Source organism: Acanthochromis polyacanthus, chromosome 4 (assembly GCF_021347895.1).
Source record: "Acanthochromis polyacanthus isolate Apoly-LR-REF ecotype Palm Island chromosome 4, KAUST_Apoly_ChrSc, whole genome shotgun sequence".
In the NCBI taxonomy this organism is placed as follows: domain Eukaryota; kingdom Metazoa; phylum Chordata; class Actinopteri; family Pomacentridae; genus Acanthochromis; species Acanthochromis polyacanthus.
This window is the reverse complement of record NC_067116.1, coordinates 30,935,262-30,960,122: the sequence shown is the minus strand read 5'-3', so window position 1 is coordinate 30,960,122 and position 24,861 is coordinate 30,935,262. Positions and strand designations below refer to the sequence as shown.

The following is a 24,861-nucleotide window of genomic DNA, read 5'->3' as shown; positions in this document are numbered from 1 at the left end:
AACAACTTAACTGCAACGTGTCACTTTAATAAAAGAAAAAAAAATCTAAATTTGAAATTGGGATATTTCATAAAAATCACTTTATTCTGTCTCCAAAAATTTGCAACCAAAAAAAATGCTTGCATTAAACAGATTCTGTAAAAAAAAAAAACACAAAGCTCAACTGAACGCAGCAGTCTGGGTTTGATTCCAGCTCACGGCCCTTTGCTGCATGTCCTTCGATCACTCTTCTCTCTACTTACAAAATTATATTAAAGGCTAAAAAGCCCCCATAAAAAAACAACGCAAAATTCTGCGCTAATTGGCGCAACCAGGAAGCCATTAGTGACTTCACTACAACAAGCACTTACATCACAAAAAAATGTAATCTTTTTCTGGCTCAACTGCAGGATGTGTTTATACAGAGCTGGTGGGCATCTGGCCATGGATTTGCTGTTTCAATAAAAGGTGCAGGACTCCATAATACAGAGAGGAAAAATGTGACAAGAGCAGACAGAGCTGAGAAGCTGCATGTGGTTCAGAGGGTTAATGAATAAAATCAATCATCTATATCTATACAAAAAACAAAACTAGCAAAAAACAGCCACTTAACACATCCCATCAGCATCAATGTTGCTGTTAAGCTGAGAGGCAAACTTACGTGTGAACCTATTTAGCACTGGGGTGTTTTCCTCATCTGAACTGTCTTCTGTAGGCAAACAGAGATGGTACAAACAGCAAGGCAGCATGGACGGTGAAACACAGCTCGACACATACTGATGTAAGCAAACACTTGCAAAATAACACAGGTATGTTAGACAGCTGGTAGCATGGACAGGGAAACACAGAATCAAAGAGAGGCAGCGAGGAGAGCATGTTGGAAGCTTTCGACATGAAACGCTCATGCTTGGACCATTTTCTCAACGCTACACGTGAGGTTAAAACAAGTGTTAGCAACATGCTGGAGAGAGGTTTATTTAAGTTCTATACACGAATATAAGCCTTGATAAACAATTTTTAAATCAGTACTGGATGCAATCACAGTCTGGCATATTTTATGTAAGTGCATTAGATTTGGACTTAAAATTGTTATCTGTTTTTCTATCTCAGTGTTTATTACTCCGCCAAAGAATGTGGCACAATTATGTGATGATCAGTGTTGGTTTGTCTGTCTGTGCAACATTACTCAAAAACAGAATAATGGCCTTGGATGAAATTTTCAGGGAAAGTCTGAAATGACACAAAGACCAATTCAGTAGATGTTGGCAGTCATGTGGCTTATAGTCTGGATCCACAGATTTGTTAAGGATTTCCGTATCATTAAGAGATAGCGGTACAGTGGCACTGTAACTATGACAACAAGTGAACAGTATGAGTCTCATCAATTCCGCTACATATTTAGGTCATGTGATTTGGGATCTGTATATATGTATAACACACGCCTGTGCGCAACATAAGGCCACTTTTTTTTATTAAATATTTCATCTGTCGGAAATGATACAATGACTCAGCAGCCTTGGTGGAGTATTACGCTCCCTGAGTGCTTTTCTTGTTTACTATTATTATCCCCTTTAAATTCACAGTCTCTACTTCTTTTCTCATAGTTATGACAAAGAAAACTCTCATATCACTGTCACCACAGGATCTCTGTCCAGCAGAGCAGTGGAGTGTGTTATATCAGGTGCCGGGGACCCAAAAGTAAAAGACAATGAATACACAATGTCAGGTGACTGGCCTAGGCCGTTCCAACATTTGCACTTACATTAAATTCAGAAGGAAAAAAAAAGACAAAATGACTTTCTGAGACATGCCAACAGTGAATTTCAAGTTCCAAAAATCACTGCAGAAAAAAGGTTACCAAACTTTACTAAGTATGTCGAAATAATTTGATGGAGTTCTACTTTTTTTCCAATCTATCAGCCATTCGTCGTTATTAGCCATCGATACTTGTGTGAAATAGTTTGATAAGTGGTCTCTGTCAAAGCTGATCAGAACAGCGGATTAGACAACAAAAAACTGGGACAACTTCTCTCCACGCTGCTAAAATTGCTTGACTGCTTTAAAAGTTTGGCAGTTCTAACAGGTGTCTAAAAAAGACAGTAAGTTTGCAATTTTCTAGCAGTGTTCTGAGCAGACTGAAACCTATCAACACCACAAATCTCAGTAGAGAAAATTTAAAAATGTCTTTGTGCAGTATGACAGTTAAATATTATATTTTTAAAAAAAAAAAGAGGAACAGTCACATTCATAGCATTTTTCAAAGTGCCCACAGGTGTTAACAAAAAACTAGACCATTGGAAAGTTCCAAATCTGACACTTTCAGGCCCAAATAAAATGGTGTCAGTTTGGTGTTTTTCTTTTTTTCAAGATAACATGTCTTTTCAAACTTGCCGGCTGGTTTATGTTGTTTAATAAGTGACAAATGAATAAATGACTCTGAAATTTAAAAAAAAAAAAAAACACACAGCACATTTCAAATAGACTGATCGGTATTGACAGATACTTTATCCATCAGTTGCTAATTGGCCTCAGAAATCATGATCGGCGCACTCTTAAAATTCAACTAGCTAATTTTTCTGATCTCGCACAGCTTTTGAATCAATTTTGTAGCAAGAGTTTCATTTCTGAGAGGTTATTTCATGTGAGATGTCTGTGATAAAATGCGATGCGGGAACAAATCCATTAATTTATCAGAAAACAAAACACTGCACAAGCTGTGACACATGATTTTTCCATCCTAGAAATTAATCATTTGCAATAATTTTATCCTCCATCTCCAAAATTGTACATAATTAATTGACCACCACAGCATGCTGTGTGTTGCATTGTAGCAAAAGTTGAAATAAGTGAAATGTTTTTTCGCTTGTTTTTGTGTCAGCCACACAGCGTCAGCAGAGATGTCACCGTAGGACCAATATTGAACTAAATGAATGAGGTGGCTGTGATTTTCATGTAGAGCAAAAAGCACTGATTCAGTATTTCTGATTGAAGCCCTTATGACAGCAAATTTAAATGTCTGTATTACCAGCCAGAACATAATTATCTGGACAAAAAGACAAACAGCTATGAGTGTGTATTTTAAACAAAATCTACCTGCGTTACTGGTTGATAGTCATTTATTGTGTTGCATAGTGTAGTGCACATTATGACACACTGAGGCAGTGCATGAAGGCTGTGAATGTCTCTTTATAAATTACCTTGCTCTGTGCTGCAGTGCCACTGGTGGAAGTTGCGGCCAATGAGAATGAAGTTCCTTGTAGCGTCTGGAGACTGGCTGAGATTCTGAACCAGTGTGAATGGTACAAATACGTCTCCAGTTGCAGGGCAGCTACAAAAGTTTTCAGAAACAGGAAAAAACATCACACAGCTGTAACACAGCACTGGTCTGAGATATTAAGGACACTGAGATACAAGTGTGAGAATTAAGCGTTTTGATCAGAGATCCTCCAGACTTCAGTGGTAGGACTTTTACTGATTTTGTCTAATGTTTTTTTGATATGCACTACAAACTCTGCTGGCTGTACTGCTGGTCTGAGGACAACTAGAGACATATATCACCTCCTGTGACCTAAAGTGGAGTGCATCAATACGAAGCTAAACCCTTCCCTGGTTTTCCATTAAGCGACCACTTGTGCATGTTACAAGAAGAGGGCAGAGAAACTATCCAACAAAGGAGACATAACCTCCTAAAACCGCATTCCTTTTTGACAGCTTGGTCAATATTTGTGCAATACTTCTCTCACTAAAATAGGAAATTCACTTTTAAAATGTGTTTTTACGTTACATTTTTTTGCACAGTTATTTTTGTATTGTTGAATACAATCTTTATACTTTTAAAATAATTATTTTTAAAATGTCCATTTAGATCCCTAATTTTCCCTGATGGTTTTTGTCACAGAGAGAAAAAGCCTGAAAAAAGTAATGGTCAATCAAAAGTATTAAGATTATCCATGGGTGCAGATGCATGGAGCGTGACATGGTCATGTGTGTGCAAAGTACTTTTTTGATATTAATAGATTCAGGTTTGTAGTTTAATTAGAACAGATGTTTGTCAGTGAAAAATGTCCCAGAGATTTAAGTGTCCTTGGTCTTACTGAAACCTGCCAATGTCAAATCCTGTTGACAAAAACAGCGCATGTTGCTTCTTTGCTGTGTTTTCTCATGAGCAAGCCATTTGTTAATGAACTTCAATAAACAGGCAACAACCTCTGGGGCTGAAAAATAAAGCCAATGTGGAAACACCAAAAACCGCAGTTCTTTGAATATTCATTTGAAGTTCACTCCAAAAGAAAATCAATCCTAATAGACCTCGATGTTAAGATGCCCAATTTTACAGCAGAAATAAAGATGTTTACAGCCTGGAACAAAAACAGCTTTGGTCTGTATGCCCCATTTTACCATTCATGACAAATGTGTCCAGTTAGCCTAGCCGCGCTAAACAACCCACGGCAACAAATTTAATTCTCTGCCAGGGTCGGTCTAGTTACCCTCGGTAAGCCTCGAGGTTGGATGCTCCTAAAACTGGCCGACGAATCACCATGAAGTGTAGAGTCAGAAGGCGGGCGTAACTAAGTGACGACAGAGGCGTGACGATTCTGACAGAAACAACCGGAAACAACGATAGACAAGAAGATGGCTGCGCACAATGAACAGTTATCTTTCGACTCGGCTTTGGCCACAGCCCTTAAAGATTTCTGTTAACATGTCTGTAATATACTTGAGCTTTACCCATTGACTGAATAAATAAGGCTTCACCGAACTACCGCATCCTCTGATTTCCAGCGCTCTTGGAACTCCGTCAGCCTATTCGTTGCGCTGATTGGTTGTATACCTACCCAATTGCTGCCGAGTGATTTGAAAGACAACCTTTTAGCCCGCCTCCCTCCCTGTCGAGCTTCCCTAGACCCTTACGTCTTCAGACCTGGGTCTAGCGCAGCTAGGCTAGTGTCCAGTGTGAATTTTTAGATAATTTACCTGTTTAATTGTATTAAGACTTAAAGTTATCCATGAAAAGGTTGTGGCCCCTTTGAGTGACTGATGGGTGCCAATTATTGGACAGTCCATGACCCAGAGATGTTTGCATAGTCTGTCTCAGGCCTATTCATGCTTCACCTCTCTGCATATTTTGAATTAGCTCAGAGTTTGGTGAGGTTTGTTACAGTGACGTCCCACACTAAGCTTCAAAAAAGCTCTTGGGGAAATCTGTGGGTGCCGTGACGAAGGGTTGATCCATGTTTGTCTACAACAGCCACCGCAACCACAGAGATGTGAAAATTCAACAATTTGTTTGCCTTCAGTGGCTCTTCTATGTAAAAGATAAAGGCAATTCACATTTGATTTGTATCCAGAAGAAGCTGATGAAATTTCAGTTGAAGAGCAAGAATTGTTAGAAGCATCAGATGGCTGGAAGCCGTTGAATATGAAAGAAGCTGAATGATGAACAAAGAATGCCGTTGAAATATTAATTGAACTGGAAGCGAAAGCATTTTAGCTGAAACTGAATTGCCTGAGACTGGTGAAATCTGTGTAACTTTGGAAAGCCATGAATATGTGAAGTGCATTGAAATATCTGTTTTCATACAACTAAGAAAGATTAATAAAACCTTGGCACTATATGAAAGAAAAGTAAATATCACAGCAGCATGTCAGAGCTACTTTAGTTCTGAACAGGAGGACGATGAAAGTGTCTTCAGACTGTAAAAAGTACTGAGACAACTATGAAAGGTGATGATAGATAATTGAGGGAAAATGATTCCACAAGCAGCACAAACAACTCACCTTGTCTTTTCAAAGGCCTTCATTGATGTATCACTGGCCAGAGAACTGACCAAATTCACAATCTCTGCCAAGATGGAAGGCAGCAGGAAATGTGAAGCTGTTTCAGCCATGCACTGCTGAATGGAGGGGCAGCCTGTTCACCAGCAGTCGTAGGTTAGAAAGGAAACAGAGGGAGGTCAGCTCACGGAATCTTAAACCTGTCAATGTCAAAAGATGCAGTTATTCTGCTTACAGATCCTGTATAGACATGAGGGAGAAACATACCGAGTTTAGCCATGAAGGTGATCCACGGCTGGCAGGTATCCTGGTAAACAGGGTGCAAAGTGCCTGCATCTCCCTCCTCCAATTGAGACACCTGCCTCCTACAGAGCCACAAACACCCCCACAATGCATTAAAGGACATTTTTACAGGTCTAACAGCAGTAAAAGAGCTGAGCTGTGGTAGTTTCATGGCTTGTTGCTCACTGTCAATACCACAGTGATTTCTTGTCCAGGTGCTGAAGTTTCTGGCCCTCACAAGTGATTTCGGATAGTGCTCTAAAGCAGTGCTTTTCAACCTTTTTTGAGGCACAGCACATTTTTTGTATTAAAAAAAATCCCACGGCACACGGCTAACCAAAAATGTTACAAAATGACACACTGTAGTCTAACACAGTACATACAGAGAATTTAGTCTCTAATTTTAGTCAGACTCACTAAAACCTGGGACTATTTAGATAAACACAAAAGTGATATTCTGGCAAGAATTGAAGAAAGCCATACAAGAAGCTCTTCTTCATGAGCTCTCAGTCTCTATGTTTTTAGTTTTTATAGGAGTCATGCTTGAAAAGCTTAGCTGACAAAGATAAGTTGTGTAAAATGGGAGCAATGTCGGAATAGCTCCGTTTGCCAGAACAGGGAATTTCTTGGCAGCATTGACCCAACAAGTGTCCAAAATTTAGGTCAGCAAGCGTAGCTTTAAACCACGATCATGTCTCATTTCAGTTATTTCCTCCTGCTCTTGGAAATCCATGTCCTTTCCAAAAACATGGACAAAATAGTCTGCATTCTTGTTTTGAAGTGATGGGGGAGTTCCATTATGCTTGGTGTGTGTCCAATCATGGCACTGTTGGACACACACCAAGCATAATGAAGGCGGTGCAGTGAATCCAAATGAAATATAACCGTTTTTGCTTTTTCTTGATCACAACTCAGAATAGGGCCTTCATCTGGGCCAGAAGTGTGTCCAGGATCCACTTTGGAGTGCACATATTTATCTATCACTGTCATAACTGCCTCTTCTACACATCACTACTCTAATTTTGTTGTCTTCAATTAACAAGTTCATCAGCTACCTGCTGTCCCCCACTGACATGGAAGAACATTTAATTACTCTGACAGTCACTACACGACAGGCACAGGCATATAACAATGGCAAATTATTTATAGTAACTAAATAATTTTTTGAACTAATTAAGTGAAATTGGATCATTTTACACGGCACATTGGATAATCTGTCTCAGTTGTTGAAAATCACTGCTCTATGGGAAAGTCTGCTAAGCCAAAGTGTTGTGGTGCTTTACATAATATATGTTCACCAATAATCTATGTTTGCACTTAAGGTATCTTGTCAACAGTTCTTTTTAGGAATCTCTCTTATAATGATGGTCAGTTGAGGAGTCTCTGTTTGTAGCAGTAAGGATTCCCCACCTCTGGGCCTGCTCCAGCTCCACAGCCATCGCCTTCTCCTGACTCCACTGCTGCTTCACGTTCTCCGTCTTGTGTCTTCGTCGTGCCGCTCGGCCTTCCTCTCCTTTCTCTTGCACTATGTCATCAGTTGTTTTGGGGCTTCCAAGCTCTGTTGAGTCTGGCTTACTCTGAATTGTGGAAAAAAAAAAAATCCAACACATTTACACTGTTCACAATAAGCTCTGTGTTGGCTTGGAAATTTACAGAAAATACAGAATAACATCAGTAAGTCGTTGGTCTCGAGTTAGAACTTGATATGGTAATGCAGCCAGTAATGGGGCTATACAAAGCAGAATTCTGTCATAAAAATCTTCAGTTTCTGAGAAAACCGACCAGTATATCCCAGAAGCTCCGACGGGTGCTCCTGCCGGTGGGTGTGGTGGACTCAGGTGTGCTGGTCCCTGTCACTGGGGTGCTTCCTACAGCTCCTTGGATTAAGGTGATTGGAGAAGGGCTGGTTTTAAAGACCCGAGAGCCACTGCGCTGCCTGGGGCTGTCCTTCACTTCTTTGACCTCAGGCAAAGGAATCAGCAATCCTGAAGACACAGTTTAAAATGAGAATAACAGAAGTTTACATCTAAGTTCAATGACAGTTTGCACTTTTCCCAGAAAACATAATCAAGCAGCTGAAAACATTTTGGGTAATTAGTGACTTCTTCTTCTCCAGTATTTTTACCCCACCAAGAAGGTGCAGCTTTGGTGGAGTAAAAATACTGGAGAAAATCAACGCTGATTAATGTGGTGATCGGCACTGGTCTGTCTGTCTTTCTGTTAGCAAAATTACCCAAAAACAGATGAACGGATTTGGATGAAATTTTCAGAGAAGGTCAGAAATGTCACAAGGATGAATCATTAGATTTTGGCAGCGATGCAGATTACAGTCTGGATCCGCAACTTTCTTTTTAATTGATTTGTGTATCATTGATAATGGTAAGGCATCACTGTAACTATGACAAGTGAACCCACATCAGCTGCCTGCTGACAATCACAGGATTGCGATCCTATTACAAATCTACCACTGCGAACTTATCCATCGAAAATGCTACGACGACTGAGCGGCCTTGGTGGAATACTGCTCTCTCCGAGTGCTTTTCTGGTTTCTCTATGCTTTTACTTTAAGCACAACTACTTGTTTCTACCTTGTGAATGTGCTAATATGCTGTCCTTCAAAATGAGTAACACAAGCCGTGTTGGCAGTCTCAGACGTCACACAGACTCAGAATCAGCTGCTCTGTAATCAGCACTCGTAGCACACCATCAGAACTACTGCTCTGTTCAATAAGTGGCAAAGTGCTTTTTCCAGAAGACTGCATGAAAAATTAGGAAGGAAACAGGCATCACTTTTGCTTAGTGTTGCATGCTTAGACAGAACAAAGAACAGTGAACGGTATACAGTATTTGTGAGCTCAATAAAGCTCTACAACCCCACCATGACACCACAGCTGAAATTGGGGGTTCGAGTGATGTACATATAGCTGATAAGTTCACAGCATGTACTCTGGACAGTACTGTGTACAGTGGCAGAATTTTAAAGTGTCCACTTTTAATCACAGTATGGTTGCAGCACACCTGCGTTTAGCTGCAGAGAAATTGCAATATCATGCTGCCCTGCTCCAGCCTGATAAAGTCAAACATAATGTTCTCTTTTCCGCCACCTGCTTTTACAAATACCCTCACACTGTGTTACACACAGCACTGTGGAAAATAATCGGGAGCAGCTCATTGTCGTTCTGTTATTCGGTAATAAACTCTCCAGCTTGTTTGTTCTTTACACCAGTCACATTTGTCGTGAGTGGTGGCAAGCCCATGATGTAGCAACGCTGTCCCTGAAAAACAATCCTGGGATAAACTGCTTTGGTGGCTTGTTTGAAGGCAGGGAGGTGAGCAGTGCCATAAAAATGGAAGAATACTGTGTGAAATACAGAATGGAAATGTCAAACTTATACCCAAAGTCTACATCCAGTAAGTCTGATGACATGCAGGGTTGTAGATCTATCAGCACACACATAGGACAGTCTCGGGTTGTGGAAATATTAATGATCAGTATTCACAAGTTGAGAAGGCCTATAAGCATAGAGAAAACTTTCCACAGACATTTTTCTCCTACTTATTGTATATTTTATATAAAGGTGTAAGCTCAGCTCTTATCAACAGTAAAGTTCATTTTCTTATTTAACTGTGTGTTGATGGACACAACTGACTGGAAACCACCTAATTTGGCATCAAGGATCTAGAGAGGAAAAAGGTTTCTTTCCAATCATGCTTTACTGCTGCACATCATAATAATATAGCCTTTACAACCTAATCAGAAAAATACTACAGCCATATGCGCTACACCTACATGCCACAGTGGTTATGTTTCATATTAACATGAGGATATTTTGTTTATCAAGTCACAAACACAAAAAAAATATAGAAAAGTATATTTCAGTGATTTGCAAGCAGTAAAATATTTGCTTGTAGTGACAACAGCATTAAGAAAGCTGGTTCATTGTTTAAGGCTAAAGCTACAGACAAATTTTGATCTGTTAAAACTGAGAAATGATTCCGAAAGAAAATACAGACAGAATACGGCCTACATTTTGGACATTTAAACCAGCAATCGACTCCAAATGCAGCAGCACTGTGATGGCACAGTCAAATAAAGCGACACGCATAATTACAGCAACAGGATGTCAGTTTTACAGAGGACTTTTGTATGTAGTGTGGACATTTGAATGGCTTGTGCTTTTTATTTTCTCAGAGCCATCAAACTCAGAGCTGCAGGAAGTAGACACAGCCTTCTCTCCCTCTTCTCCTTTTTCTCTTGCAAAACCATATATTAGCAATGACAGCAATTATATCCGAGCTAAAGAAAACATGTTTCACTGTGGCTCTTCTGGACACACTGTCAGACAGAAATGGACTTAAATGTGGGGTATGGGACTGAAAAACAGACTGTAAGATGCTGCTTTTATCTCGCTGCTTGATGTAAAAATGCTTCCTTCCACTGCGGTTTGATTGTAAACTGGTACCTATACATACAGAGCACATACAGCTTAGAGGAATGATAAAGAACCACGAGATGATGACCTCACCTTTAGCCTCTTCTTTCTGAGCTTTCGTGGCTGGGCAGTGGACCCCAATACAAAGAGGATTTGGTAAGACTCTGAGCTCCATGACAACATCACAGAGTGCGTGACGCAGCGCCCCCTGCAGTTTGTCACTCAGCTGTAAGGGGCTGACGTTGCCTTGTTCCCAGATGTCAAAGCGCACATACAGCTGTGGCTCTGTTAGAAGACAAACAGACAGAGACAAAGAAATATGACATGATATGACATACAGCTTCAATGCCAATTGAAATTCATTCCTTTAACTCTCTTTCCAGCTGTTAAATAAACGCCTAAATTTCGCCTCTGCTTATTAAAACTACATATTTAGAAAAGGGTTTTCAATTAAAATAGCCCCTAATGATAATAGAACGATAAAGTGCACAGACAAAACTAGGCTTCAACCTAATATTGTATTAAACATGCAGTATTTTTCAGATGGAGGTATCGAGGATTTTTGTTCCAGTGATTTCCAACAAAAGAAATCAGTTTTTAAATTGCACTTTAGCAGCCGCCTCTATCTGTAGTCACCCCACTGTCATGTCAATCAATGTCTCATTCACAGCGCTGACTCATTACATGTGAGGAATAGTCGGCAGTCAACAATGGAAGATAAATGTACAAAAGGTCTTGGACTCAAACATGTAAAACATAAAATACAAAGCACTGTAAATAAGGTTTGTGTTTATGTTGTACAGAATTTTAGCATTTAATCATTTCAACTGTAATTCCGTTTCAAAGATTAGTTTTTGGTCTTCTTGATTACCAATACTCTGTATCGGTATAAGCCCTGAAAAAAATATTGCACTCGAATACAATACTAAACAAAATATTTGCAATCATGAAACCCTGATTTTGCAATGCATTGATCCTGGAAGAGCAGCAGAACAGACTGATGCTTCACTCTCTGGACCCCATAACCCAGCAACAGGTGTATGAAGGCATTTTATCTTTAAAAAAACACGCAAAAAAAATTAAAAATTGCTACCATTTATCAGTCACAAACTGTGAAAACAGGAAGAATTGTCAGATGTTCAACCTTTCAATGGAAATTCAACTTGGAAAAAAATTGGAATCTTGGGAAAACCTAAAATCTTCATACTTCATCAAAATCACTGTATTCTATATGTGCAAAACAAGAGACTGATGGACCAAATCCTGCAAAAACCAAATCATACTGTGCTCCTCAGAGTAACTGATAGGTCATGAGTGGCTCAACTATTGCCAACAGTGAAAAGTGACAAAAACTGGGGGACGACTTAGATGAACTGCAGGTAGTGTTTACACAGAGTAGATGCAAGAACAATGGAAACCCTTTAAAAATATAGGTGGTAAAATATCAAATCATATGCGGGATGCACAGTGGTGTGGTGGTGAGCACTTCTCTGCTTTCAGCTAGAAGACCCCTGGTTTGCGTCCCAGCCTTCCTGGGATCTTTCTGCATGGAGTTCGCATGTTCTGTGCATGCGTGAGCTTCCTCTGGGTATTCCAGCTTCCACCCACAGTCCAAAAATATGTTGAAGTTGATTGATTCTTCTAAATTTGCCTGTAGGTGCGAGTGTGATGTTTGTCCTGTTTTAAGTGACTGTATTGTTTTTAAGTTATTTTCTTGTTCTTTACTGTGAAGCCTTTTGGTCACCCTTTGGGCTGTGTAAAGGGCTATGCAAATACACTCTGACTGATAGATATGCGGAGCCATTTATCCAGGACTGGGAACATTTGGCATTTGGTAAATTATTGTACATACTGATTTCATTTTCTTTTTTGGAACATTTATGATCAAAGAAATGTATCTTGCAGTTTTTCTTCTATACACTCTGTGGCATTGTCACTGCATTATTTGTTTGGAAGTTCTCTCCACTTCTAGCAATGGTTATGCCGTTTCCATAAAGGTGCTGGAACAAAAAACACCCAAAAATTCGGAGTTCAAAGGCAGAAAGAAATGATTTAGGCTAATAAATTTAAATTCAGGAACTCTAAATCTTCTGTTTGATGACAGAAGTTGTCCACTCTCAGATTCTGTTGTCAGGTCTGAGCAGGCTCTTGTTGTGAGTCACCTAAAAACAAAGTGTTCCAAACGTTAACCAATAATTCTTGAAAAAATACAATTTTGGATGGCTTTAACGTTCTAAGAGAGACAGAACCAGGCTGTTCTGAAAATCAGCGGAACACTCTGAATTATTGATTCAAACAAACAGAAGAACAATCTGGCAAGTAAAACATACAAGTCTATGAAGGAAGCCATTTCTAAACGAGGAGTTCACAATCAGTAACATCTATCGTAACATCGTGGGCTAAGTTTTTAGGGGATACGCCGTGTTTGCACAGGAAGATTAAGGGATAGTATTTTTCACAGAGTCACAACAACCAATATTCCACTTTCATAGGGAAGCGGTAGCAATTCTCAAAAATGTGGTCTTAATAGTGTTTCAGCAGTAGCAGCTGTAGTTGTAATACCGCTGACTGGAGATAGAGGCTATTAATCATCGCCACCATGGTGTCATTTCTTTCACGATTATTCTGACTGAGATATATTGATGTTAAAAGGAGCACATGGGAATGAACAGTTTGAACTGCACAGCATACAGAAGAACAAGCCGATAATTATTAGCCACCTGTCCCTCTCTGTAAGGCTTTGTCACTCATACACGCCTCGAATAAAAAACGAACACTGCTCTCCTTCAGAGGGATGATGGAAATAATATTCATGTTCACGATAAGGATGGAACTGAGTGGAGAGAGTTTGAGTGATTTATTCGATCTGGATCCAATTCAAACTTCCTGTCATCTGCTGCTTTCTTCACACACTCCACTCCGATCCCACTTGAGGCAGCGTTTTCATCAAAACGCCACAGCAATCACACTTACTGTTGAGAGCAACCTTTAATTAACATGTCCTCAAATACTATAAGAGAGCACAGACGGACGCATGTATTATGACTGTCAATGTACAGCAGCATGAGGATGGCTCTATTTTTATTACCCCAAAACCAAACAGCTGCAGTCATATTTGTAGATTTTTCCCCAATTACATCAACAACAGAGTGCGACTAACGCTTTATAAACACAATAATATTTATAATACACCCCAAAACTAAGATTTAATTTAGATATATGGCCATGTACTGCAGCGTCACAGCAATAAATTTAGCTTCCAGTAACAAAAACTGTTGTGTTCATTAACCGAAAAGATTTACTCCTTTGTAAAGTTACGGGCTTTCAACACGGGGACTTTAAATTTAATGGCCGGACTGTTACGCATGACACAGCTTAAGTCTGAAATTAATCCACTTTAAAATTAGTGCAGTTTAAAGTTTAAAATGACTCCTGGGACTTAATGTAACTTTGTAAAAACAACAAATCCAGTGTTGATATGAAACCAAGGAGGGTGAAGGACAATATGAAACAGTCCATCCTCTGTTGGAAAATTAGTTTGTAATGGCAAGAATAAACTGCATTGATTTCACACATTAGTCATGGCTAGTATTATTCAGCCAATGGAAATGTTTGTATAATGCCTTCTATGAAGTAAAGCAGCTTTACCAAGTCTGAGAAGTGAGTTCAACCTGCTGTATCTCTGGTTAATGTGGCTATTGTGGCTCAAAGTAAAATGCAAATTTTGCACTAATCACATCATTCACAGACATTTGTGGAAATGGAGTTTAGCAGGGCAATTAGCAGGAGATCCCTGCAGATTTCTAAAGAAAGACAATTTTTACATGAATCAAGTCCAATGTTTGTTTTGAGTCTGCAGAAAATCTCCATGTGTCCATGGATGAGAAGAATCCCAGCTGTGGAAGTACAACTAATGAACCTGCTGCTTTGATAAACATTCTGGAGGTGGCGTTTCACCTCCCAACATCAACTGGAAGAAAAGATCAAGAGCGACTGACCAAACACTCAGCTCATCATACGGTCAGTAAAAGCCCATGCAGTGAGCAAAATGTCTGCTCCAGTTGTCTGTGTTGTTTTTTTTTTACAGTCGGACAGAAAACAAACACTTAAAAGGATTTGTTCACTTGCTTTAGAAAGCCGTGGGGAGCTCATGCTAATAAGCAAAACAAATTGCTACAATGAAAGCGGGGAACGCAAGGTTAGAAAAAGTCACAATAGCCACATGACAGGGAAGTACAGCAGGTTGAAATAAACTGGAATGAAACGTTAAGATCTCATTGGCACCTGGTATTAATATGTGACCTGAATTATATGATCCGCAGATGATCTGACTCACATTGTGATCAGTCAGGTATAACGGACCACATCTTCCATGAAAACTCATTTAAAAAAAAAAACACCAATTTCTGTCTCCTCCTGCTACAATTCTGCCATTTGAAGCTGCTCGTCAAAAAATTACAGGTTCCTCCTTTTCAAAGGAAACTCGGTGGAGTTCACACAGCACTAACAGTGACCTGACTATTTATGTGAAGATCCTAGTGGCAAGTAAATGAACATATATTCAGAAAGAAAAAGAAGCCTAATGACGAATGAAAGTTCGGGTTATAATAAGAACTACAAGTGAAGATGGTTCAACCCTGCTCCTTCTCACAAATCTTTCCATATGTGCAATCCTGAACTGCTGCAGGTTGCTTTAAGAATAGATGCAATTTGCATAATTGGCAATTTAAAAAAAAAAGAGGAAGGTAACTGAGCATGTCTTTTCATCTCCACTGGGGATATGTCCCACTGTGGTCCATTTGGGTCTTTTTAGCGGCATTACAGCTCATTTGTGTGGAACAAAAGCAACCATTCTTCACATATTTCCTTTACAAACCGGTTCATTTTCCCCCGTATCACTGTGAGCCAGCATCAGTTTGTTGTTTTTTGCTGGAGTACATTTATTATTAAAAGAGATCATCTTTAGTGAACTGAAAAGCAGTTTTTTCTCAACAAGTCAAATATGTCAAGATCCCATTAATTCATGACCCTCATGTCATCAGTAAATGGAATATATTCATGTTTACAAATTTGCAGAGTGCATTAGGCTATAAACTAATAAAATAGGGAAATACTGTTTTCTCTGAACACAGCACTTGCTTGCTGAGTTGGTTTGCATGTCAAGTACATCTGACTTTTGTTTTGTCACCGAATATGTGTGTAAATACCTCATCTAACCCCATATCGTCTATTTTCAGTAAAAAGAGCAAAAAGTCCCCACAATACAGGAAGCAAAGGAAAACAAAGAGCTTGACACCCACAATTTTCTGGAGGAAAATGCCTGGACAATGTTCATACAGTACCTACATGAGTGTGGCTGCCCCTGCTCAGTGTTGCGTTTACCTGTACCTGAGCTGACATTGATGGATTCCACTTTAACCACAGTGGTCAGCTCATCAAAATGGTCTGGATCGAGGGGGATGGTGCAGTTTTCCGATTTTTGCAAAGCGGCACAGTCCTGAGCTGGAACCTGAAGGGGCCGACCGTGGGCGTCGACAAATGAGAGGGCGATGCAGGCGATACCTGGAAGAGCAGAGGAACACGTTAAAAATAACCAGTGAATTATAGAGCCCTAAAAGCTGCCATCTCCTCAGCTCATTAGCTTTCAATTTCTACAACCTCCAGAGTCAAGAATCATTTGCTTTCCAATTCTACAAACATCCCCGCACAGTGAAATACTTTTTATATAGCTTTGAAGTTTTCCGGCAAATACTCTTTTCTATAGTGGAAAGCAAGTTTTTTTTATTTATTATTAAATTTTCATCCTCATGCTCAGTTCCTCATTACACCACAGCTGGAGACTAGCTGGTGTGAGACGGTATTCCGAATGTGTTAGCGTTCAGCATGGCACAGGGTGTAAATGTGCACCATGAATGAGCAGCTCTATGCATGAAGTTGGGGTGAATGCCTCGTCGTTAGAAACAGGAGCCGTGTGCCAGAAAACAGTGTTGCCATTTCAAACACGCTGCCTGTGTTCACAAATTGGCCAACTGTTCATACACGTCTCAGCGTTACAATATACACCAATCAGCCACAACATTAAAACTCCGATCTAACATTGTATAGGTCCCCTTGTGCTGCCAAAACATGTCTGACCCACTGTGGCCTGAACTCCACACACCTCGGAAGCAGTTCTGTGGTATCAGCAAATCCCTAACACCCTCGAAGATGCGAGGTGGGGCCTGCAAAGATGCTTCATCATCTTGACATCTGGGGAATTTAGAGGTCAAGTGAACACCTCGAACTCTGTCATGTTCCTTTAACCATTTGTAAACAATGCTTGCAGTGTTTTGCAGGGAGCATTATCCTGCTGAAAGAGGCCCTGCCATCAGGGAATACTGTTGTCATGAAGGGCTGTACACGGCACACAGCAATGCTTAGGTAGGTGTTAGGTGTCAAATTACTATCCACATGAATGCAGGACCTAATATTTCACAGCAGAGCATCAACCTGTCTCAGCCGGTCCGCCTTCTTACCATCCTGCTGCCATCTCTTTGATAGGATAACAATGCACGTGCGCCAACCGTGCACATGATGTGAAAGAAAATGCAATCCATCAGAATGACCTTCCTCGACTGCACAATGGTCCATTTCTGACACTTAGAAGTCCATTGTAGCCATTTTTTGTGGTGGACAAGGAACAGCATGGACACTCCAAACAATTTTCAGCTACGCAACCTCATACGCTGCATGCTGTGATTCTCTATATGTTCTGAAATTCTTCTGCCGTAGCAACATTCAGGTTTGCAGCAGTTTGTTCGACAGTGGCTCCTGCAGGATCAAACCAAATGGACCAGCTTTTGTTCCCCACGTGCATTTAGCATCATTGGGCAAGCATAAAAAACCCAACAACGCCTGCTGTCTCAGAGATGCTGTGACCTAGTCGTTAAAACCATAAAGCAGTGTGGTCCTTGTCAAAATTTCAGATCATCATGCTCTCTATTTTTCCTGCTTCCAACACTTCAGCTTCAAGAACTTGCTGTTCACTTGCTGCCTGATATATCCCATCCACTGACAGGTGTGATTGTACCCAGATAATTAGTGTTATTCACATCAGCTGTCACTGACTAATGTTGGGGCTGATTGGTGTATATACACATCATATATCCCTTCATATTGAGAGGGAAGTTGGACTGTTTTATTTGTTATTGAAGAGGAACTTCTGAGCAAACTGACATGTTGAACAATTACTAGCATGCAAAGTCAAACAAATCACTTTGAGCGTGTAGATGTAGTGAGCTTAATTGATTTAAAATAAATTACCAGAACACAGTATTAAAGATTCTCTGAAAAAAAAAAAAAAAAAAAACTCATATAGGTTTGCAAAAGGTGCACCGCTATGAGAATGTATCTTGAAAAAGAGTTTCTCCAGGTTCAAAGGCCAAACAAGATCAGACAATGCCTCAAATAGTACAAGTTTTTAAGATTTGGTTGTGTTTCAGCACTGGTTGGCATCTATAACACCATGTGCCTGGAGACACAGGGCACATAAGAAAGCATATACTACACTTCCATACTGACATACAGTCTGACAGTATTTTGTTGAGTTTAACATTAATGTGGTGCTTGAATCAAGAGTTGCTGAATTAGCCTCATATTTGAGAATATTCCCGTTCATGTACTCAACTATAGCACCAAGGCCTTTGATACATTATACCCTAAATTATTCAAATGAATCAGTGAGAAAAATCTGGCTGCTCACAAGAAGTAAAACTGAAAAGACTAAAACCCTGAAAACTATCCTGTGCTGGTAGTGTTAAAAGTATTTGACAGAGGATCTGAAGCAGTGGATCTCCATGCTTGCTATTTCTGCTTGCATCTTCCTCCAGCATTTTTGCACAAATTTTCTATGGGCTGTGAGCCAACTGCTTCACAAAGCATTTGGGGTTTCCATTTAGTAGGAGACCGCCTGGCAATGTGGAAAAATACAAGGGATTGAAAGTCAAAAAATGTCAACTTTATGCAACTGTAATTCAGTGATTGTCATTGTACTCACTGGGATCCCTCTTTTATAATCCTTCAGGATTACAGACACAGACAAAAAACAAATCATGATGGCACAACAACATGCTGGCTGATCTGCAAGAGTTGACACGGCCACAGCAGGGTACATTTAAGTGTCTCCAAAGAGATGTGGAACAACAGCAGTAACTTCATTTAACACTTATAATGTATCCTTGACGTAGAAACAGGATTGATCAGGATCCCACAAGAAAACCTCAAACAGAAATCACAGAGGCACAGTTTATGAGCTGCAGTTAAATCATTTGTTACCAAGTGGCTGTCCTGAGCTCCATTAAAGCCGTTGGGACATTTTTATTTTACTGCAAGCAACATTAACGTAAAAGTAAACATTGATGAAGCACACTGTGTGACAAAAGGCTGGCACAGTTCTCAGGTTACTCTGAGAACTGTGCCAATGCAATAAGTTTTCATAAAAGGTTGGCTAATTACAAAATACTACATTTTAGAAATCATGAACCGCTGCCCTACAAAAAATGCTAAATAATATAAATGCACAGGTGACTGGCTCTTCTGGGTATCACATCCAGAAATAATACATTTAAACCTGCTGTCAATAAGCCTTACTGTCTAAAGAGAATAAGTAGATCAGGATAAGACCGCTGAAAATGTTTCTTCCTCATGAGATGATGTATAAGTACTTACAGCCGGGTATTCTATTTCCAGTGCATTTAAAATATTTAATGCGTTATGTTCTTTGAAGCAGAGGTCAGTAGGCTCAACAGCAGAGAAACCCTGGCTCAAACACCACACTTCATGCACCTCGGAGGTCCATGCCAAATCGAAAGGCAACTCAAAGACGAACACAGCTTCATAATAATAATAAAAATGCATGTGCCAAGGGAAGCCTTAACGCAAGGAGGTGAAGCGCTGCAAAGAAAAAAAGAGGCCAGGAGCAGAGCACATGGGACCATCAGTAGCAGCAGCACTATGGGCTTCAGTCAACACGATGAGGCTTTAAAGCGGGCAGAAGACGACACGTGGTGGTACCTTTAAACTGAGAAGGTGGGAAGAGTTGCTGAACCAGCTCCGACATGGTACCTGGGCCGACGTTAGAGAGACCCAGAGAACAGGATTAGGGAAGCATCAAGATCATTTATTCTTATCCAATTTAACACTCCGAGCAGGGGTGACAGTTGGCAGGCACTGTTGCCTTATAACGAGAAAGTTCAAATTCTATCGGGACTCTTGTGAATGCAGGCTGAGTGTATTTTCTTTCATGTGTTGTGATCTTCATCCATTTTCACCTCCACCAGTTAACCACATAGGTGAACCTCTGACAATAATTACCTCTTTTTGCCCCAAAAATGAAGAAGCTGAATAAAGAGAGAGCATAGGTAAACCTAAAGGTCCAATTTTGTGTACCCATTCACCAAATGAAGGAATATCGGATGTACCCTGATATGTCTTTTAATTTTTAAGTTCAAAATATATATTTTGAATATATATTTCTGAATATATGTTCATGATCCATTTCACTACAACTGTACAGCTCCTACTTTCAGCCCTGTTATAACTGAGCTGCTTCAGTGTCTGTAGCTTTAAATTCAGTCGAGCTGCTGCTGTCTACACCCTTCAGGAAGAAGACTCTCTCTGCCGCTAATTTCCTATCTGAGCGATTGATTTACATGAAATATTACAGACTTCACAGCAAATTGATTGTAACACTTGTATATGGTGAGTTAGTCAGATAACGCTGTGGTAAAATATTGAAATGAGAATAACCTAATTGGGAATTAGGCTGTTATAAAACGCCGCGTATGTGAGCATGGAAAGCAGGAGAGAAAAACAGATGTGAACACCAGACGACTATAGGTTGCACTGAATCACAACAGGCAACATAAAGATAAAATAACCCACCCAGTCATTGTTTAATGGATTCGAATTGATCTTAAAGTGTCTATTATGTTTGACTGCCCTTGACTTTACAAGTTCCACAGAGCTTTGACCTGACATCACACAATCAAAGCTAAGAATGACGGCCACATTAGCTGCACAGTATGCTAACACCAAGGACTGTGCTGACAATGCCATCCAAAATAGGGTCTTCAGTCCTTCGAATGCCAGGCATCCATGAAGACGGTTGAAAGTCTTGCAAACAGAGCATTTGGTGTGCTTTGTTCAGCGATGCAGAAGTAGCTAATCTCAAAGAAATCTGGTGGACTGCTGGGTTCACGCAGAATGGCTCATCTCACTCTTCATATATTCACACCTCCAAGTTTACAGATCATACAAAAACAACAAAATTGATTTTAGTGGATGTCCCTCCACAGATAAGGCATCTTTCTCAGTGTTCCCTTCGATTTTTGTTCACAGTTGTGCACTAGAAAACAGGTTTCAACTTCTCCAGCTGACACTGGAAAGTTTCTCAGAGCTCACCTAAAATCAATTTACCTACACAGGATTTGTGACATCACAGAAAACGCAGAGGCCAATCCTAATTAGGTCTGTTGGGATTCAGCAGATATATTACTGGGCAGCTAAGTAGCGTTGGAAAACATTTCATTAATTAGCTGACAGAAAATGCAGGTAAGAGACTCGGCACCGCTCGCTTTGCTACAACGCTGCTGCAGCTGTTTGAGTTATTTCACACAGTGAGCAGGGATCAGGTAACATCATATAACTTAAGCACCTTGTTCCACAGCTGCTAGAACTAATGAGATGGAGTCAGAGCTTCCCTGCACAGCAATTAAAAAGTAGTTAGACGGCAATACGAAATGAATTCAGGAGCAAACTCTTCACGTCAGCCTCGATGTTTAGAATTTGACAGCCGCAGGAAGGTCATTTTTAAAAAGAGACTCCAGGCAGGAATCCCGAGAGAGTTACAGTGTGCTGCAGCCACAAACAAAAGTGCATTTTCAGCTGTTAACTGAGCTGTAACAGAACAGAGAAATCCTGTCTAAAACCCAAACATGCATTGTAATTATTATTTATTTTTAACATTCTCATAGCTTTGTTAGATTGAATAGATTGTTATGGAGCGACAGTGGACCTTTTCTCAGTCACCAGAAATGGCTTGGTATGGGTCCAGTACAATCACAATCCCAAATATTTTAGAGACTTTGAAGACGCCTTGTATCTGTTACAGGTGAGTACAGTTCAGAAAGACAGTTTTGATCTATTTTCTCTTAAAGCTGTGGGGAATTGCATACACTCGGACATTAGAGACGCAGAAAGCTTTGCAGCGTTTCAAAATAGCCTTGAACTTTGACCAAAGTCAGCAAGTGTCATCACCAATGCTTAGGGCTGCAACCGACAAATATTTTCATTGTTGATTAATCTGTTCATTATTTTCTGAACTGATAAGTAGTCTGATCCAAAAAATGTCAGGAAATGGTGACAAACGTTGATCAGTGTCTCACTGAACCAACATGAAGTTCTCAAATTTCTCATCTTGTCCACAACCCAAAGATATTCAGTTTACTGTGATAAACTGAATATATTCATCTTTCCTATCCTAGTCCTATGTCAGACCTTTAACAGGTTTCTTCTTATCTATAAGGCACTGACATATAACTTCTCTGTTAAAACAGTAGCACAGTCATTACTTAACTTGTTCAAGTGATTGGCTCATGATTCTCATGGGCATTCAATTCACAACAAACACAACCATACCTGTAGGTCAGTTTAAAATGATTACAGACTACATTGCTTTTGAATGTGCATTTTTAACTATGCTCCTTGTACTTGTGACATCATTTATTTCTTGAGATTTAAATAAAGATTGAATCAATTAATGTGCACGGGACACACTGAAACAGTATTGTGGGGATTGGTTCCAGCCACTTTGCTTGTTTTGGACCTACAGAGCCAGGGATGTGCATGAACACCACACACACAAATATACAGCTAGCTAAGTGATTCACTGACTTTGATTTAAAAAAAAAAAAAAAAAAGTACAGGATTAAAATTGCTAACTGCACTTTTAACACTCTGAAGTAATCACATAGCAAACAGCTCGAATACATGATTTCATTCATACATTAAGAAGTTTTTTAAAAGGTGAACCAAAGTTAAATGGATGACTGGAGTCCACACCTCTGCCTAATAGCAGTCTGACTATATACATTGTGTTTATGTATTTAACCAGCCCACGCAGCAGGATGAGTTCTACAAATGAAAATGCAACACTGTGATTAAGAGCTAAATGTTAAGTTTAAATAATAATGCAAGGCACTGTATTATAAATTTAGTAATTTTAAATAACCGTTGTAATTCAGGAAACTCTTCATTTACATTCAGAATTAGTTGCCCTTTGGTGGGAGCTTCTGGCAGAGTTATTTATTCACTTTGCACAGCCACATCTTCGCATTGAGCCAAGTAACCTTTCAGTCACAGCGGCAGCAGCAGCAGCACTCTGCTGTAACTGACTTCAAATGCCATGCACTGATGTTAGCATATTGATAAAGTATTGCAATATGAAAGGCTACTGATCACTTCAGTGTAAGGGAAAAACATAGGAAGGGAAAATGGTAAACAGAGACCTTAGCTGAACCTTATCTTCATTTGAATAAACACACACAATCAGTCAGGCAAACAAATTTCAACGCAAGTGTGAAATTACATTCAAGAGGGAACAACTACATTGTAAAGCTGCAAACAGAGGAGAGGAGTCTGCACATGCAATTTCTTTGCAGAGGTAGACAGCATTTGTGTTTTGTTTGTGCAGCTCACAACAAACCACATATAATGAACCAGACAGCTGAGAAGCTTCTCTGCAACAGGCAGGTCATCTCTGGCGAAAGAGCAAATTAGGCTGGCATTCTAAATGCAAAAGCAAGCCTGGGAATAACAGGCACCGTGGAAAAAAAACACTGATGGAAGCCTAAGCATGAGGTTTGCTGCATGGCAGGAAGAAGGACAAAGAGAAAGCCACCTCAGGAAAATAATTGTGCTGACGCTCATCAAAGAAATTAGCAGTGTGTGAATCGTGAAGAGAAGAAGAGTCGAGTAGACTCTGCTATGCCAGACAGAGAAAGCCGTCTTCTGAATTTAATGTGGGCGATATAAATAGGAAAAACAGGACTGTCAGCATATGCTGCAATATCATACTGCCGCCACATCAGCAGCTTAACAACAGCAGAGTGGAGCCATCAGAAAACCTTAATGACTGAACCGAAACCTGAGGTTACAGCAAAGTTTACACATGGTAAACAAGGAGAATTTATTAAATGTCAACCGTTGTGAAGTAGATCCCAGCATTTGGAGTTTTCAGGACACTGGTAACGACCTTCTACGACACTATGGTTGCTTCTACAATCTTCTACGCATTGGTCTGCTGGGGATGTGGAAGCACAGACGGAAGTAGAAGGAAAGTGAACAAACTGGTCAGGAGGTCCAGCTCTGTCCTGGACTGCCTTTTGGACTCCATGAAGGATGTGAATGAGGATGTTAGCCATGCTGACGTCCATCACAGACAAGACCTCTCACCGTCTGCATGAAACTGTGGCGACCTTCAGCAGCCCCTCCAGCAAAACGCTGCTACATCCACAATGTAAGAAGGAACGCCACCCTAGGTCCTTTGTTCCTTCTGCATTCTGACTGTTCAACATATCTACGTCATTGCAATAACATTTTATCACTGTTCTCCTTACAGCTTTTCAGGTACAACAATCTATTCATCATGTACCATTGTTTTTTATACTACAGCTCTTCCAGTGCAACTACATTGTGAAAGGCCGAGTTTTTCTGTTCACAGCCACAACAATCTACATCATCTAACACCATTTCCTTCCCCCATAGCTCTTCAATGCTACATCATCTTGAAATAGTCCTTTTCTTTTCCTTATAGCTCTTCTGGTGTCACATCATCTCGTAACAATGTTTTTCTCTCTGCAGCTCTTTGCAAACAAAGTTTTTTCAATTTCTAGAAAAAAAAAGTCTTAAAATCTTAGAATTTTTAAATAACTCCTGACATTAGAACTTTGTCATTTTCTTTCCAGTATTAGCAACACCTGCGAGCACTTGAAGAAAAGGTTGTATGTTCTATTAATGCTATTTTTGTACAACAATTTTTTTTTTAAATTCATCGTTTGTTTTTATATTTTTATGATTTAACTTTGTCAAGCGGCACAAAAAAAAAAAAAAAAAAAAAAAAATCGCTTTAAGTTCTCTCTACTACTAGCCATGGTTGTGTTGTTTCCATGAGGGTTCAGGACTTGATATTACAGAGAAAAATGAGTCCACGGTGAGTAAAAATGTAGCAGGAACACAAAAAAAGTCCAGAAACTGCTCAGGCTTCAGATAGTTAATTAATTCAAGAAGAAAAAGACCAAAGTGGATCAACATCATGTCCCAAGAACAATTCTTGCAATCCTGCTGTTCTTTCTAA

The 24,861-nt window shown here is 39.8% G+C and overlaps 1 protein-coding gene across 15 annotated transcripts in view; it reads right to left on the bottom strand.

Annotated features, from left to right (window-relative positions):
• Positions 1-24,861, bottom strand: part of szt2 (SZT2 subunit of KICSTOR complex) — a 113,817-nt gene that overhangs the window by 39,554 nt on the left and 49,402 nt on the right. For 6 of the 15 annotated variants that reach the window (XM_051947745.1, XM_051947749.1, XM_051947753.1 and 3 more), the window contains exons 50-58: positions 19,521-19,571; positions 15,852-16,031; positions 10,563-10,754; positions 7,819-8,021; positions 7,447-7,613; positions 6,022-6,119; positions 5,758-5,890; positions 3,177-3,307; positions 641-688 (exon numbers count right to left, since the gene is read on the bottom strand). In XM_051947745.1, coding sequence (XP_051803705.1) covers positions 641-688; positions 3,177-3,307; positions 5,758-5,890; positions 6,022-6,119; positions 7,447-7,613; positions 7,819-8,021; positions 10,563-10,754; positions 15,852-16,031; positions 19,521-19,571 — 1,203 coding nt within the window. The remainder of the gene's footprint in view (positions 1-640; positions 689-3,176; positions 3,308-5,757; positions 5,891-6,021; positions 6,120-7,446; positions 7,614-7,818; positions 8,022-10,562; positions 10,755-15,851; positions 16,032-19,520; positions 19,572-24,861) is intronic. The other 9 variants (XM_051947751.1, XM_022191314.2, XM_051947758.1 and 6 more) reach the window with 5 other exon arrangements.